Consider the following 17,630-nt stretch of genomic DNA (forward strand, 5'->3'; position numbering starts at 1 on the left):
ATTTTTGGCATTCCATAATTTTAGCCCAGATAGACCATGGACTAAGTTAAACCTGACTTCAGAATAAGGGTCAGAGAGTATAGACCATTTTACAATTGAAGGACAGAATAGCACTCCTTACCACTGAGCTGTCTGTTTGTAGTCTGTAAACTGAAGAGAAGCCACAGCACAACTGAAATCTACAGGGCTGTCAGGCGGTTGGGGCTTGGACTATAGAAAATAAACAGAAATCTTTCTCATGCGATCACTCATAAGAATAACAATAGTTAGTGTACATCTACCTGCTTTGAAGGGGAATCTAAATCAAATAAAAAGTTGTTTTTAGAAGAAAAAGAAAAATCAGACTAGTTGATATGTGCCAGTTTGAACAATATCGGACAAAAGTCAAAGAAAGTTATGAATTTTTCAAAGCTTTCCACATTGGCAATCACTATACCCATGGTGACTTGAAATTAGCAGCATTTGTAATGTCATACATGTAGTGATGCAAGGCAAGGACTTCACTTCCACTTAATACTCCAATACATAAAATGACTAAAATTTCTTTTTTTTTCAAAATGTTTACTTCAAATTATACTTTTCTTTCATGAGGACATAAACCAATATTATTGCTACCTGGGTTATATTTTGATTACTGCCCAAGGGGAATCGGTACTTGGGAGAAAACCACAAAATCCTGATAATTAAGTACATGGCCTATGGGAAAGTTGTCCTAACCCCTTGTCATAATTTACTTACCCAGTTGCCAATTTGAAATCTACAGTCATAGGGATCTCAATTTTAAAGCGGCCATAACTTTCTTACTGCTTGTCCGATTTCTTTAAAACTTTCATTATTCTGTTTATCTTATTATTTTTTCTCTTTTCAAACAAAACATTTTATGACCAAGGTTGGGACCCCTTAAACCTGAAAATTGGACAAAATGGTGAATAAGCAAAGGCACCTTGTTAAAAGTCATAGCAGTGTCTTTCATGAAGGATTTCTGTAAGCAGCTTTTCATTACAAATCATCACATTTATAATTTCATCATGCAAAACAAAATGGGCAATGTAGCAAAGCTACAATGAAAAGATGCATAGCACCCTCGTAGAGGAATTCTTGCCCCCTAAAATGCAGATCAGACTTAGACAAGTTGCCTAAATGACAATACAACCAATAACTTATGATTTGGTAGTAGACGAATTAGGATAAGATCATATGGGATGAGTTCAAATGAAAGCAGACAAAAGTGGGTGTGGACTATAACCAATCTATTAATAAGGTGAATTGTTTATGAACAAAATTTTCATCATATATTTCATCTTGTTCTTAATTTTAAATGAAGTAATATTGAAATTGAATTGAATTCTATAACAAGTTAAATGATTTGCAATTATAGCTTTATTATTTGCAAACTTGTTATCATATTCAGTTTTATGAAACTGGCCCCTAGATGGAAAGTACATGCAAATTGGGTGAACTGTAGGCCAAGTCAGTGGCAACTTGGCAAAACCCTTACCCGTTCTATTGTGAAGAGCAGTGTTCCGAAGAGATCAAAAGCTCTGATGTTACCCCTACTGTCTGAACAAGCCACCAAGGACCAGTCTGGACTCCATGCCACCTGTCTCCACTGGGGGTGAGAGTCTTTGGGAACTGCAACCAGAAGAATGATAGAAAGCACAACACAGGTAAGGAAAATGAACTCTGAATATAAAATATGGAACACAAATCAGCTTTAATGAGAGAAAAAAAATTATTAAGGAGCATATAAGAAAATTTCATCAAAACTGGTAACAAAGTAGGAAATTTAAAAACAAAAAAATATTTCCTTTATAAAGAATCACCAAACTGATATCGTTGCTTCAAAATGCATTTTGAGAACTTGTAATATGTTATGTAAAAAGAACTTACACTACTTTGAAACCTGCAGAAAAAGAGAGATGTATTGGGTGTTTTTTTTTATCAAACCGTTTGAATTGATAAATCAATCTTTAAAGGTAAAAGACAGTAGTTGCAGCAAAGAATTATTTCATGAGAAAGTCTTTTAAATCAAGGCTAATTGTAGAAATATTATCATAAATCTAGATCTGGTACATTAATGTAAACTTATCTTTGTAAAATCAAAATTGATAATTCTGATGATCGCTAACACAGAAGAGCATATGTGGGACAATGTATTAATATTGCTTCAAAAAATACCCAACATTTGATGGAATTCCGGGCTTATTTTGCTCATTTCTCAGCAATTACACATTTTCTTCAAGAGCTATTTGGCACATATATTTTATTTATACATACAAAAACTTTGGTGGTAATTTCATTGGATTCTGTTCGAACTCATTTTGAGATCTTTACCACAACTGGTATTTATCTTTTAAATTGAAGCATTTGGAAATAGGATCCATTTAGAGAGTTCCCCCCCCCCTGCATGTCTTAATGACTTTAAAGGCAAGCCCAGTTCTAAGACCTTAGCAGCTGCAAGATGCATATCATATCACTGAAAATTAAGAACATATTAAAACTCTAAGGATAAAACTTTGGCCTTCAGAGAGCAAGACTACAAGACCCTATTCAAAATAAACTTTGAGGGCTCTTAACCATGAGTCATTCAAGATTGTATCCGGCATTGAAGTGTCTGGCCAGATTACATGTATGTATCTAATTTAAAACAGCAAACTGGATAAGTTTAGGAATGGTTAATAACTGATTTCCCCAAATGCTCAGATTTTCATTTCATTTATTTTTATATTTCTCATGGACATTTGATTCACATTTAAAAAATGCAGTAACAATATGCATAGCTATTAAATTATAAACAACTGAGAAGTATACAATATGATACAATCAGTTGAGTTAATTCAAGTCAAAGAAATATGATGGGACCTACATAAAAGCAGACACATAGATTATTATTATTTAGTAACCAGGGGACCTACAGCTTTAAGTTCTCTCTGAAGGAACTGGTAGGGAATGGAATTTAATCGAATTGGCATATTTGACCAATCATAAGGAAAATTGTTGCTCACTAAAATTACACAAAAATATTGTGCACAATAATAAAAGATGGCAACAATATAACACAAATGGAATTAACTTCAAAAGTTTGTAGATCTTCCAAATGAAAGCTTAGAAGATGCAAATAATTCTTCATCAATCATTTAAGCTTGTGGAATGCAGACTATTCTGCATATATTTATTATCATAACAGCCTTTCAGAATGGGTACCCGGTAGGATTTATTCCTTGAACACTTTAGCGCCTATTAATGTGGCGGCTCAGCTACAGCCAGGGTAATAATATGATACAGGTATCAAAGGCAGTTGAGTATATGCACATAGTACCTGCGCTTTATAAAAAGACATATTATTATTATTATTTCAATATTCAAGCAGGAACAAGAGGAGACCGTTATGTACCTTGGCATTTGCAGACACATGACTGGAAGTTATCCCTGGATGATCTGACTTCGATACAGGTATCCTGCAGAACTGCCACAAGGTTGCCATCACTAGAAGACAATACAGGAAAAGGAAGAGACATTAACAACCATTTCATGAATATCACAAATTAGGAAGCACTATAGCCATTTCACAATAAGCTCTCGTGCAACTTCTAGCAAATGACCTTTCCTTTTTTTAGTTTTTCAATTATATGTAAACAGGTAGTCAAATAATTGTTTGGCTTTTTTAACATGTTATGTAAGCTTGCCTGGTATACCAACAATATATGATGTTAACCACTGCATAGGCCAAGTGACATGACTTGCAGATTATATGTAGGCCTACATTAATTTACAATTATGAAATCTTCTAATACATTGTCATATTGGCTCTCATTTACCCCGTTGTCAAATACCAAACATGAATGAACACTTCTTTGTTGATCTTTAAATGGGATAACAAGCATATTCAAAGCAACATAAAGATAATCATGCTCATCATAGTGTTTTGAAAAGCATTATTCTGGTTTACAGCCATCTGCTATTAATGCGAAAAAAGACGCTGAATGCTTTCCAACAAAGCTGTGAACAGACAGATATCATGCCTCTAAATAGCCAGAATATAGAAGAGTGGATTAGATTTGCAGGGCATGTTCTAAGTGTCATCAGTGTATGCTCCTAAATCAGCAAGGACTTGGCAACCAAATGGAAGAAGGAAAAGAGGCGGTCCGAAGCACACCTGGCAACGGACTTTCCTCAAGGACTTGGAGGCCATAACCCGAGTACCAATCTGTCAGAGGTTAAAGTGATCGCAAATGACCGACCCAGATGGTAATAGCTTGCTGCCCAATGCACCACACAGCGCAGGAGGATAGTAAGCTAAGTATGTGCTACTTACCTTGCTGTAGCTATATGCCAGCTGATCTGAGAGTTCACAAGTTTGATAAGAGTTGCTGGTAAAGAGCATGTTGAGGATGACCTGTTAAGTTGAACAAAATGGTAATTCATCATCATCATTAGCCATGTTCAGCCCACTGCAGAGCAAAGGCCTCCCCAGCTTGTTGCCAAACGTGCCTTGCAACCACAAAACTACTTTCACCATTATTATATTTTGTTTTATCATCCCCTATAATTTTATATTAATGCATATTATATTAGCAAACCTCCAAACTTCTGAATTAACAATTAGGGATGATTCTGCCCTAAAAAAAAGGGAAATAAAGATTTTTTATCCCAACACACACACAAAAAAAGTTAATTTGAACAGTTACAGAAAATTCTAAGCAAAATTGTGAACGTTTCATCAAAATATCGCTATCGGGTTTGAAATAATAAAGTTATGACATTTCAAATTTTCATGTAATTTCTTAACATTTATAAATATCGGCTATCCACATCCTGGTGGGTGTTTCATAAAGCTGTTTGTAAGTTAATAGTGACTTTAAGAACGACTGGTGATCCTTTTTTATGATCAATGGTATACTTATTAGCAATGGATTAGCGCGTAAGAAAGGATAACCAGTCATTCTTAAGGTCGCTCTTAACTTACGAACAGCTTTATGAAATGGTCCCCTGGTCAGTATTTCTCAGTAAGCAAATGAGGGAACCAGTGACATCATCCACTCACTATTCAATACATGAAATATTTTGACAATTTTCCTTGGCAACTAACATTTTATTCCTCCACGAACATGAGGCAAGTTTTATAGTTTTAGCCTAATGTGATTATATGACAAGCTCCCTTACTGTCAAATCTGACAATTGCTTTTTTTTTAACACAAAAGAAATAGTAAGGGTATGACATCATCAGTTCTTTCACTTCCATACTAGTTATGTGAAAATAAGCAACTTAAAAATGTCATAACCTACTTAGTTTATGTTACATTTGGACATTTTAAGCATTATGTTTGTCTGATTTTCCTTTATTATGTAATTCAACTTTTTGTTGGGTGGACTTGGCCTTTAGAAATCAAAGACTGCAAGAAAACAATCTGAGCTGCACTTACCCAAGAGGGATTCCTGTGCTTCTCACAAATGTCCATAAAGATCCTGAAAGAAAAGAAAATAATAAGTGAAAAGATACATTGAAAATATAAATAATTTACAAATATTAGTATTTGTCAAAAAGAAAAATGCGCTAGGAAATATATAAAGTTGAGTCAAGGTATGTCTGACATAGCAACAATTAAGGAAAGTGAAAGCCATTCATACAAAAAAATATTGGCAATAGTAAATAATAAATTTTCAAAGAAGATAATTTGTATACAAAAAGAAGTACATGAATATAAATGATTTTCCAATGAATGAACATAAAATTAGTTTCTAAAAATGATCTTTACTTCCCGTAAAGGCAAAGCATTCAGAGAAAATTAACTGAACCATGGAGTGAACATGAAGAAAAGAACATTGCAAAGGTATTGTATAAGGAATGCAAAGCAGGAGATGAAAGGATGGCAATTAATGTAGAAGCAATGTGAAGCATGAGATAAGAATGTAAGCATGAGATGAATAAAGGAGTAGGAAGTGGTGACATCACAGAAAAGGTAACATCAAGGAAATAGAAACATTCAAAATAGAATCCTACACTTGTTAAAGTTACTCACTTGCGGTTGCAGAAGATACCTTTCCAATGAGAGAGCCCCTGGGTTTCTCTGCAATAACACTTGTCTTTGTGAAAGAGAAACAGTACACAAGATTTACTCTTGATAAATGTTCTATGTGCTATTCACTATTATATCCCTTACTTAAGATTGTTGTAATGAGAGTGTACACAAGGAGAAAAAGAATAGTTTCACTACGAAAAACGTTTGCCACGAAATAGTTCATTTACTTTGCTGACGTCACGCATAGTCCATTTTTTCCCTAGGGAAAAGTGATCTATACGTTTTTTTACCCCCCACCTCGCGATTCGCGAGCTGTGCGGCACGATGCAAGCAGAGCGCTGCTCAGCCAAACGGTACTCTCCACTGCATGCCACGAGAAACTTTCGGCGAGCTGCACTAACCAGGTGCGCCTCACTAAACAGACAATCCATATGGCAAGACTTATTATTTTCTCAACGATTGTTCGATATCGACTAATTAAAAATTGTTTCGCTGTAAAATGGTATGCGTGGAAGGGATATAAAACAAATACAAGTGGAATGCCTCTGGCCGTCTCACCTGCATCACGCAGTTCAATATAGCAGCAGTGCTGACTTTGAAAACTACTCTAACTCGCACAAGATGTTCAGTGTTACATGGTTACTCTTATGTCCACTTTTTATGAACTAGACCAATAAACTTACAGAGATATGATGGTTATTCAACAAAAAACCCCAACATGGCCAAAGTTCATTGACCTTACATGACCTTTGACCTTGATCATGTGACCTGAAACTCGCACAAGATGTTCAGTGATACTTGATTACTCTTATGTCCAAGTTTCATGAATCAGATCCATAAACTTTCAAAGTTATGATGGTAATTCAACAGATACCCCCAATTCGGCCAAAGTTCATTGACCTTTGACCTTGGTCATGTGACCTGAAATGTGCACAGGATATTCAGTGATACTTGATTACTCTAATGTCCAAGTTTAACGAACTAGACCAATAAACTTTCAAAGTTATGATGGTAATTCAACAGATACCCCCTATTCGGCCAAAGTTCATTGACCCTAAATGACCTTTGACCTTAATCATGAGACCTGAAACTTGCACAAAATGTTCAGTGATGCTTGATTACTATTATGTCCAAGTTTCATGAATCAGATCCATAAACTTTCAAAGTTATGATGGGAATTCAGCAGATACCCCCAATTCGGCCAAAGTTCATTGACCCTAAATGACCTTTGACCTTGGTCATGTGACATAAAACTCATGCAGGATGTTCAGTGATACTTGATTAACCTTATGTCCAAGTTTCATGAACTAGGTCCATATATTTTCTAAGTTATGATGACATTTCAAAAACTTAACCTCAGGTTAAGATTTTGATGTTGATTCCTCCAACATGGTCTAAGTTCATTGACCCTAAATGACCTTTGACCTTGGTCATGTGACATTAAACTCTAATAGGATGTTCAGTAATACTTGATTGACCTTATGGCCAAGTTTCATGAACTAGGTCCATATACTTTTTAAGTTATGATGTCATTTCAAAAACTTAACCTCAGGTTAAGATTTGATGTTGACGCCGCCGCTGCCGCCGTCGGAAAAGCGGCGCCTATAGTCTCACTCTGCTATGCAGGTGAGACAATAAAATGACCCATTCTTGGAACAGGCTAAAACTATTCGCACTCGGGAACATCACATAGAACTATCTTTAGTACTTTGTGATGTTCCTTCGATGCGAATAGTTTTAGCCAGATCCTCGAGTGTCATTGTATATTTGTACATGTATACCGTACATCATTCACCCCCACCCCACGTTGTAGGTCAAGGAATAATGAGAAAGGCCCTGGCGCTGACAGCTAGTTCATGATAATGAGTTGATTTAATAAAAGCAGACAAAAATAGGCAAGATATATCATATGATTATGAGTTATGGGTGAATATTTTGTGAAACATCTATCAAAGAATAATGAATTATATTCAGATTTTCATTATTAAATTTATGACATCATAGGCACTTGAGCATTCCCACTCCCAGGCAATATTCTCAGACAATCCAAAATTAATGTTTTTGTATTTGTATCTGTAGGTCTAGTCTAGGACTCCTATTTAAATCAAGATCATTGACATTGTTATCATGTAAATCAGGGCTCCGTAAAAAAACAAGCAATTAATGTTACACTTGATCTTCACGAATGATTGTACATTGTAGCCAATGCAATCAATCGTAGAAAAATGTTCTACCACTATCATAGGTAACATTAAGCTTTGTCTGTTTTGGGCCTCAGGCATGCAAGTTAGATCTAGATCATGTAACGTTAGATATTATCAATAGGCCTAGAGTCGCTGGTCCAATTATTGCCAATATTATTGGGATTGTTCCAGGAAACAAGGCCAAGGATATCCTCATAAACCAAGACAAATCATGTCTTGATAAATTGAGACTGTCCTCGTTTATGGGGAAAGTTTTATTTCACTTACCCCTGCAGGACAAAGACCTCAATTCCCAACCCATTTGTCTTTTTTTTTCACGGCTTGCCATCTTCCAATAATCTTGTTATGAAACCTGACCAATATGTTTACATTGACTGGCATAGGCATCGCACACTCGATTGAGCCGGCACTTGATGGTATGACAGCACGCAGCTTGACAGTACAGGTGAATGAACTTTCCAAGATTTGTTGTGTGGAGGATTCTTTGAAAACAGTCACAGTCGGCCCTGTGAATTGGGACGATCCCAATTTTCTGACCAGCACCTCTAGTCTGACGATGTCACTTTATAGTTCTAACAAAAGTTACTGAATTGAATGCAGAGTCAAACTTCAGGGGACCGTTTCATCAACATTTTTGTCTGACAAGATGTCAGATCTGACATCTTTTTTCCTTGATTCTGATTGGCTGAGAGGCACTGGTACTATAGTAACTGTCGATAAAATGGGCCTTGTTGGATAAAACGTCCGACAAGTCCTTTCATGAAACACTCCCCAGAAGAAGAATCTAACTTTTTAGTAAGAATTTCTCTTTTTTATCTAACTCATTGATCGAGCCCATGTAGCTCAAGTAGAAATAATGCTAGAAGGTCGAACTTAGCCACTTTGAGCCTTTAACATTGAATTAATTATTCACATGTATGGTTGGACCAGCGCTGATCATGCTGGGGCCGATTGCATGAAACTTAAGAAAGGGTCTTTCCAAAGACCGTCTTTCGTGTCGCCCATCTTTTATGATGCGCTGTATGCGGGATATTTCTGAAATGTATGATAAAAAAGTAAATTTGTTAGCTAGCATTTAAATCAATCTGTATACAATTTCATGATATATCACATCATTCTATAAACATATATTTTGTTAACTTCAATTAACGGAAATATGTGTGCAGGTAATTTATTCAAAATCTATTTAAAATGCGTTTCACATGGCGCATCATAATAAATGGCCGACACAAAAGACGGTTCTTTCAAATTCCATCCATTAAAATATTAATTCACCATACCAGAGACAACCCTATATGATGAGGGGCAAATAAGCTTCCTTTACCGAAAGCTTCGGTCTCTGTTATATTGGTTGTTCCGCTAAACTCCGTTGGCTCCACTCACCAAATACAGAGACCAAAGTTCTAGCTCGATCTGTACAGGGGACCCAATGGCCATATGTTTATGTATTACATGTAAGTTCGGATAAAACAGAGAAGTGAAGTTGCGCGACAGCCGATGTAAGCCACTGATTTTCCCCCTTTCAAGTTTATTTTCCCCCGTTTTGGTGCATTTCAGGCCAAAACGGAATAATAATCTTTATTTTGGTACAGTTTCATATTTTCATGAAATAAAGACAGAAACCAATGAGCCCTGTTGGGCACTGGTTCACTGCTACCATCCTGCCTGTGAGTGTGGGGAATCTACAGGTAGGACTATGGTATGCCAATGCTGTATAGAGCACACACTTTAAAAAGTCATTAAAATATCACTTTTGTGACCAAAATTATTAATTTCCAACAGTTGCAATCTGATTTTCATTAGTAACTTAGAATAATTTTTGTTATTGACCAGAGCGCTCAAAAAATTGAATTTTGGGCATATTTTTGTGTACGCCCTCTATTGGTGGAAAATAATATGGCAAATAAATTTTCATTTTTCAAGCTCTATTTTTAATAAAGAAAAATATAAATTAAAGATTCAAATTTGTGCGTTCCACAAAAAAAGGAAACCGAGATTTATCGATGATTTATAACAACTTAATTACAAATACAACAGACAAATGACCTACCATTTTAAAGCTTAGAATCTCCTCATTCATCTGAAATTACTAAGATTATTTTTCATTCATGCATGAGTGAGCAAAAACAATTTTTAAGAGGGGATACCAAAAAGTCATTTGGCAGGCTGTATCTGGGTTTCAAAAGGAAAACCACATTTTTAAAAAGTTCAATATCTGCTCTTTAATTTAATACCTCCATTACAGAAAATGGTCAAGAAATAACAAAGTTCTGGGTATTTGAAATAATGCTTGAATTTCAATAATTTCATAAAATGAAGGTTTTACAGGCTAGCATTCACTCACTCGACACTCTGTTTTGTTGACGTTCAGCCATACATTGAGTCTTTTGTTAACCAAGCGATAGCTTCTGTGTCTTCCGACACAGCATGCATATCGCGCAATTTGCGTGCTGTCGCCAAGTGGAAGACAAAGAAATCAAGATGGCGATGTAAACACGGCCGTAAGCTCTTCCCAACTTTTCATAACATTTATCTTGTTTTTTTAATGAATTCTTCTTTAAAAACAAAATCAATATCGCAGAAATGTTGGAAATGAAGTTGAACCCATATACATTTAGGGCTAGATCTTTTAGAGGGAAAGTAGAAATCTTGGGGGTGAAAGTTTCAGGTTTTGTACCCATACGTGGGTGAATATAGCTTGGGATCCCAGGCGTCAGTGGGGAGTAAGCCTACGTAGAGAAGATGACTTTTACTCCCCAGACGCCTCCAGGCTAAGTAGCCTAGACCCTTTCGTCCAATGCCAATTGGCCCCAGTTTCGCAAACTTTGGCAACGCGCAACGACGGCTGCCTACGAACATGACGAACCTTGCCTTACTCAGACTCAGTGACACGTCACTGTGTCTAACTTTGCTTACAGTTTATACATGTCTGTGACAGTCGAGGGTGCAGATAGCCAGGCGGCTTCTTGAGAGTAAAAATCATTTACTTACGTAGGCTTACTCTCCATTAAGCCAGGTCTTCTTTCTCATTGACCCACACGACGGAAGCCAAAACCTGAAACTTTCACCCCCGAGATTTCTACTTTCCTTCTATGAGATGAAACTTCAATTCCGACATTTCTACGCTCTCGTTGTTATTTTTTTGAACAAGAATTCATAAAAAAATGAGAAAAATATTGTGAAAAGCCGAAGAGACTTGCCCGATGTTTACGCCGCCATCTTGTTTCCTATTGTTCTTTGCCAACGTTACAGACGCGTGCGTCGGGTGGGTCAATGAGAAAGAAGACCTGGCTTCATTGAGAGTAAGCCTACATTAGTAAATGATTTTTACTCTAAAGAAGCCGCCTGGCTAGGTGCAGTGCCAATGCCAGGCAGTGACACTACTTGGAGCATGTCACTGTCATGTCAGTCACTGTGTACAGACACCGACTGAATCCTAACCCAGGAAGCCCAGGGGCTTACCGTTTATTTGACCATACTCACGGGACTAGCGTGATTTATGGTCTAAATATTTCTCCAAATGAATTGTGAAAGGAGAAATTATGCACTTACCTAACCCAGGGAACTCCCGCCCGCTACGATTCATAACAAAAATGGCCGATCGAGACGGGGTAGAAGGAGAGAAATTTTTGGGTTTTTTGAGGTTCCAGTTTGTGCCCAGATGTCAGGAAACTGCCACTCGTTAGACCTTCATCCATATAATCGTGGTAAGTGCTTGATTTCTGTTTTAACTATTTATTCTGAGAATTATTTTGACCATACTTCACGCTTTTCAGGTGAGTATATGGTCAACACGTAAGGTCCTGGGCTCCCGCCCGCTACGCGGTTCCCTGGGTAAGCACTTACCATGATTGTATGGATGAAGGTCTAATGAGTGGCAGTTTTCCTGACATCTGGGTACAGACTGGAACCTCAAAAAACGAAAAGTTCTCTCCTACCCCCGTTTCGATCGGCTATTTTGTTAACAATTCATAACAACAATGGCCGATCGAGACGGGGGTAGACAGTAGAGGCGCACGGCCAATATTGGAGACTGTCTCCAATGTGGGAGACTGTCTCCAATGTGGGAGATTATCTCCAATATCAGAGACTTTTGTAAAGAATTTGGGTATCCAATAAATTTCAGAGACAGTCTCCAGTTTGGGAGACCAATTTCCTTTGTTTACATTTGCTGCAAAAGGATTACCTTGGCGGCAAATAAAAATGTGATAAGCAGATTCCTCATAAAAAATTACCCCTTTTCACCGTCTACTTTAAAAATTCACCGTCTACTTTTGTTTTGATAAGGATTTTTGTTGTCAATCACACACAAAACAAATGGGCTTCTGACCTCAGTGAGACAAAATTTTGGGTGGAAAAAATCATGCTTTTGTTGGTGTTGTTTCTTTTGTCCTTTTGCAAAGCAAGTCTCCAATGTGGGAGATTGTCTCCCCTATTGGAGAGAGTCTCCCATATTGGCCGTTCGCCTCTACTGGTAGACACTTGTTCACTGCTACCACCCTGCCTGTGGGGAATCTACAGGTAGGACTATGGTATGCAAATGTTGTCCAGAGCACACACTTTAAAATGTCATTAAAATATCACTTTTGTGACCAAAATTACTAATTTCCGTACAGTTGCAATTTATTTTTCAATAGTAACTTGGGAATAATTTTTGTATTCACCAGAGTGCTCAAAAACTTGAATTTTGGGCATATTTCTGTGTACACCCTCTATTGGTGGAAATTAATATGGCAAGAAAATTTTCATTTTTTGATCTCTATTTTTAATTAAGAAAAAAATGATTTAAAGTATCAAATTTACATAAGAGCCAAGTTGTATGAATAATAGGTGTAAATAACTGTCAGTGTAAAAACATCTATCATTTGCCCCAAACAAAAAGAAAAAAATTAGCCAAACATTGCCACCCTTATTTTGCCACATGGAGATATAACTGTGAACAAGGTTCATAACCTTGTTCATTGAATGAGTGCTGGTAGTAGTCTTGAGGACGCAATGATGATGATTTTTTTTAAATATGTCATATATTTCTTCATCATTGACGTCTTGACACTCTCTCCATAGTGCCTTCAGCGAACGACCAAAACAAAGATGGATTCCCCCCAAAAATCCATCCTTTTAAACCGAATTAAAGAGCATTCATTTAATTTTATTAATTCTTACACCTTCCTACGCCTAATGCGTAGGAAGGTTTTAAATATTACTATTTAAAAATGTAAAAAAATGAAGATTTCTTACCTAACTGATGCCGCGTAGACCCCTCGTTCCACATGTAAACAACGGAAATACAATAGCGTCGACCCTTGAACCGCTTATGTATGACGTACTTCCGGAAAGCAATGCCGTCTTAACGAACAATTTAGAGATAATAAATCTTATTTAACAAATATTAAAATTTATTTTGTGATCATAAATAATTCATATCGATATATATAAATTATTTATGATCACAAAATAAATTTTAATATTTGTTAAATAAGATTTTTTATCTCTAAATTGTTCGTTAAGACGGCATTGCTTTCCGGAAGTACGTCATACATAAGCGGTTCAAGGGTCGACGCTATTGTATTTCCGTTGTTTACATGTGGAACGAGAGGTCTACGCGGCATCAGTTAGGTAAGAAATCTTCATTTTTTTACATTTTTAAATAGTAATATTTAAAACATTCCTACGCATTTATAGGCGTAGGAAGGTGTAAGAATTAATAAAATTAAATGATTGCTCTTTAATTCAGTTTAAAAGGATGGATTTTTTTGGGGAATCCATCTTTGTTTTGGTCGTTCGCTGAAGGCACTATGGAGAGAGTGTCAAGACGTCAATGATGAAGAAATATATGACATATTTAAAAAAAATCATCATCATTGCGTCCTCAAGACTATGCTGGTAGGAGAGAACTAAGTCTAAGGAGAGAACTTTTCGTTTTTTGAGGTTCCAGTCTGTGCCCAGATGTCAGAAAAACTGCCACTCGTTAGACCATCATCCATATAATCGTGGTAAGTGCTTGATTTCTGTTTTAACTATTTATTCGGACAATTATTTTGACCATACTTCACGCTTGTCAGGTGAGTATGCCAAATTGCACGTAAGATCCTGGGCTCCCGCCCGCTACGCGGGCGGGAGTTCCCTGGCCTGGGTTATGCGGTCGGGAGCTCCCTAACTAAGTTAACTGAATCCCAGATCCAACTTTTGCGTCTAAAATTATTTTGACACATCTGATGAACACTTACCAATGGTTCTGATTCTTGAGACCATTCATACGGAAAGAATAGATCGTATAAGATTGTTTCCTCTTCCTCCTTTCCTTGATTCTGTGTCACCTCATCAGCAGACGCCATTTCAACACGTCACATCATATGATCGTCAGCATAGCGTACGGTATCGGTACGTGAAATCGAATATGTGGGTCTGTTTCACTAATGAAGATATCAACCTATAAAATAGTACCGGTTCCTTTCTGTGTGGCCGTACTAGTAGTAAATTACAGATCTATCAGATTTTTTTCAGATGGGGAAGGGGTAATCGAGTTGGATCTATTTATTTATTCATTTTTATTCATTTACTTATTTATCTATTTTATTTTTGCAAAAGGATGCAAGAAATTACAAATACAAGAAAATCAAAAGACCCATCGACCCATAGCCAAGGATGGCAAATAAAAGGACAATGTTCCTACTAAAATAGATTTTATATGTCATCAACTAACATATTTGGATTTACCATCAAGAAACAAACATTGATTCTGTGGAAGCAAGGACTGAAGGAAGAGCATGAGAAAACATGTGAAACACATTATGATCACTGGCGTAAATCCCGGGGGGATGGGGGATATATCCCCCCCACTTTCGAGGAGGGGGGATGGCCTGTACAAACACCCCCCCCCCCACACACACTTTTCACGAAAGAAATGAAAAAAAAATCACAAGAGATGATTGTTTTATCGGTGACAATTCTTCCTAAAATACCGCTTAACAAATAAAACAATATTATCGAATCATAAAATGCAAATAAAAAGCCAGTTCACCATTTCCAAACGAGTATGTCCTTATTACAACATTGAAGAGAAACCCCCGTTTCTTCCAATTCATCAATGTTGGGGTCTTTGGGAAGGGATTAAGATGGAATTTCAAAAAACTTTGAATGTAATCTCTAATAAAACCATTAAACCATCATGGGGTAAATAGATAACATTGGAGGGGTATTTGCCATTTGGACATACAGTACGTGGCGTACTACGGATGGCACGTGCCCCCCCCCCCCATCAGCTGACAAAAAGAAAACGAGGAAAAGGAGAAAAGAGGGAGAAAGGAAGAGAAACAAGTAGGATAGGAAAGAAGAAAGTATTTTTCATTATAATATTATATACTATTACATTATAATTATATTATGTTGCATTACATAAGAAACATTTTTATCATAACTTTATGAAACATAATTTGCCCAGGGCCTATGTCTTCATTGTTCGTGGTGCTCACATTTAAAGAGATATATAATTCGTTTATAACACTATTATTATTATTATTATTATATTAAGACATCCCGTTTTCAAGTCAATATAAACCAAATATATTTCATAGCACTTGAGTTATCATTGTTTTATGTAGTGACATATGCTTCTTTTCCATGACTCAAAAAGTGATTGCCCCATGTTAAGGTCTTCGTATATATTTCCTGTCCGTGATTACGTTCGCATTAGTGGATTGGTGAGATATGTCTGCTCTTCATGAATTCCTAAAATCAGTCCTTAAAATGTCCCTTCTTCTGATCTGAATATCAAAAATTTTCAGCTCGCGCTTCGCGCTCGCATCATTTTATGAAATACGTATGGTCCTAGTTAATTCCTACAGAGAAACCTTACAACGCCCCACTTCAGGTCTGAATTATCTAAATTTTCAGCTCGTGCTTCGCGCTCGCAATATTTGATTAGTAAAATGCGTGTGATAGGCATAATTGCAATGACTACAAAAAGTGTTTCATGATTGTGTTCAGATGTAATTCAAATGAAATCAGCAAGCGCTCGGCACTCGCATTAGATTACTATGGTGAGATATGCATACTCTTAATGGATACCTAAAATATATTCCTTAAAATCTCGCTGTTTGGGGTCAAAATATAAGAAAACTTCAGCTCGCGCTTCGCGCTCGCATTGTTAAGCGAGACAGGTACCTATCATGATTACACAAATTTGATTATAGTGTCCCTTTTTTAGGTGTGAATATAAAAAATATCAGCTCGATCTTCGCGCTCGCATTATTGATCAGTGAGTACATATCCGTTTAATGACATTGTCCTTAAAATGTCTCTATTAGGTCAGTATAACTGGCAACTGAGCGCGCTCATCACTCAGTGATTCAAAAATTTTGCTAGTGCCACCCCCCCCCCATGCCGTGACCCACGGTACGCCACTGTGGACATATGAATGACAATTCCTTTCATATCTAAAAACATGATTGCAAAAAAATATATATTTCAGTCATCCCTCCAGCACCCATCAACACGGATTTACGCCAGTGATTATGATTATCTCTCTCGTTTCAGTTCCTCCGCTGTTCGGAGATCGGCAAGTATCACTGCAGAAATAGAGTCAAAGAGTCTGGTAAATGTCAAGTCCAAATAAGGGATGAAAGACAGGCAGGTTTCTGTGAATTGGCAGGTTTAAGGGACAAGAAAACTTACATGCAACTAAAAGATGAAGTGCAGGGTGACCACTATCACGCCAGAATTAAAGTCCTCTATATTTATGCCTTTTTTTCCTACATGTACTTCACCGTTTTTATACTTCACTTTATTGGACTATGCCTGTTCATCGGTCCAAGGGAATAAATTGCATGCTCCACACTCTACTTTTGTTGCTTTTGTTTATCTTTTTAAGTTAAAATTTTCAAAATAAAACAATTGTTCCTCCCGCCCCCCAAGGGGTGGGGGGAACTTTTGCGAGTAGAATATTACTGGTACTTTATATGAATTGATGAGGATGCATGCTGCTGTTCGAGTTACTCCATAGAGTTGGATCCAACACTCTGAGTATTTTATGTTCATTATTTTTACGGCATGGTTTTAAGATGTTTGAATAAACCGCTTATGTAGATCGAAACTTAGTGAAGCCTTGGATCGATATAGACTTGGGCAAGAGGGGGCCGGGGCGGGAGCTTGCATGAGGCAGCTATTTTTTCCTTGAAGGGCGGAAATGTCTCCCCAAAGGTAGAACAGGGGATGGAAAATTTGACCCAAAAAAGATTATTACCCAAACATTTCGACCCAATTAAATTTGACAGGCAAAAAAAGGTGATTACCTAAAAAGTAGATCATTTCGTCCAAAATGCATGTTTTATTTCGATTTTGAATGATTTCTTTCCATTTAAGAGACCAAAATAGCCGGGGGCATTTAATATTGTGTCCCCCTACTATT

The 17,630-nt window shown here is 36.9% G+C and overlaps 1 protein-coding gene across 1 annotated transcript in view; it reads right to left on the reverse strand.

The window, feature by feature from the left end:
* Nucleotides 1–14,564, reverse strand: part of LOC121415410 (neuroblastoma-amplified sequence-like) — an 81,286-nt gene extending 66,722 nt beyond the window's left edge. The window contains exons 1-7 of the mRNA XM_041608610.1: nt 14,452–14,564; nt 6,021–6,084; nt 5,424–5,466; nt 4,316–4,396; nt 3,395–3,486; nt 1,499–1,632; nt 122–210 (exon numbers count right to left, since the gene is read on the reverse strand). Coding sequence (XP_041464544.1) covers nt 122–210; nt 1,499–1,632; nt 3,395–3,486; nt 4,316–4,396; nt 5,424–5,466; nt 6,021–6,084; nt 14,452–14,559 — 611 coding nt within the window. The 5' untranslated portion in view covers nt 14,560–14,564. The remainder of the gene's footprint in view (nt 1–121; nt 211–1,498; nt 1,633–3,394; nt 3,487–4,315; nt 4,397–5,423; nt 5,467–6,020; nt 6,085–14,451) is intronic.
* Between the last annotated feature and the right edge of the window lie 3,066 nt (nt 14,565–17,630).

This window comes from Lytechinus variegatus, chromosome 5 (genome assembly GCF_018143015.1).
Source record: "Lytechinus variegatus isolate NC3 chromosome 5, Lvar_3.0, whole genome shotgun sequence".
In the NCBI taxonomy this organism is placed as follows: Eukaryota; Metazoa; Echinodermata; class Echinoidea; order Temnopleuroida; family Toxopneustidae; genus Lytechinus; species Lytechinus variegatus.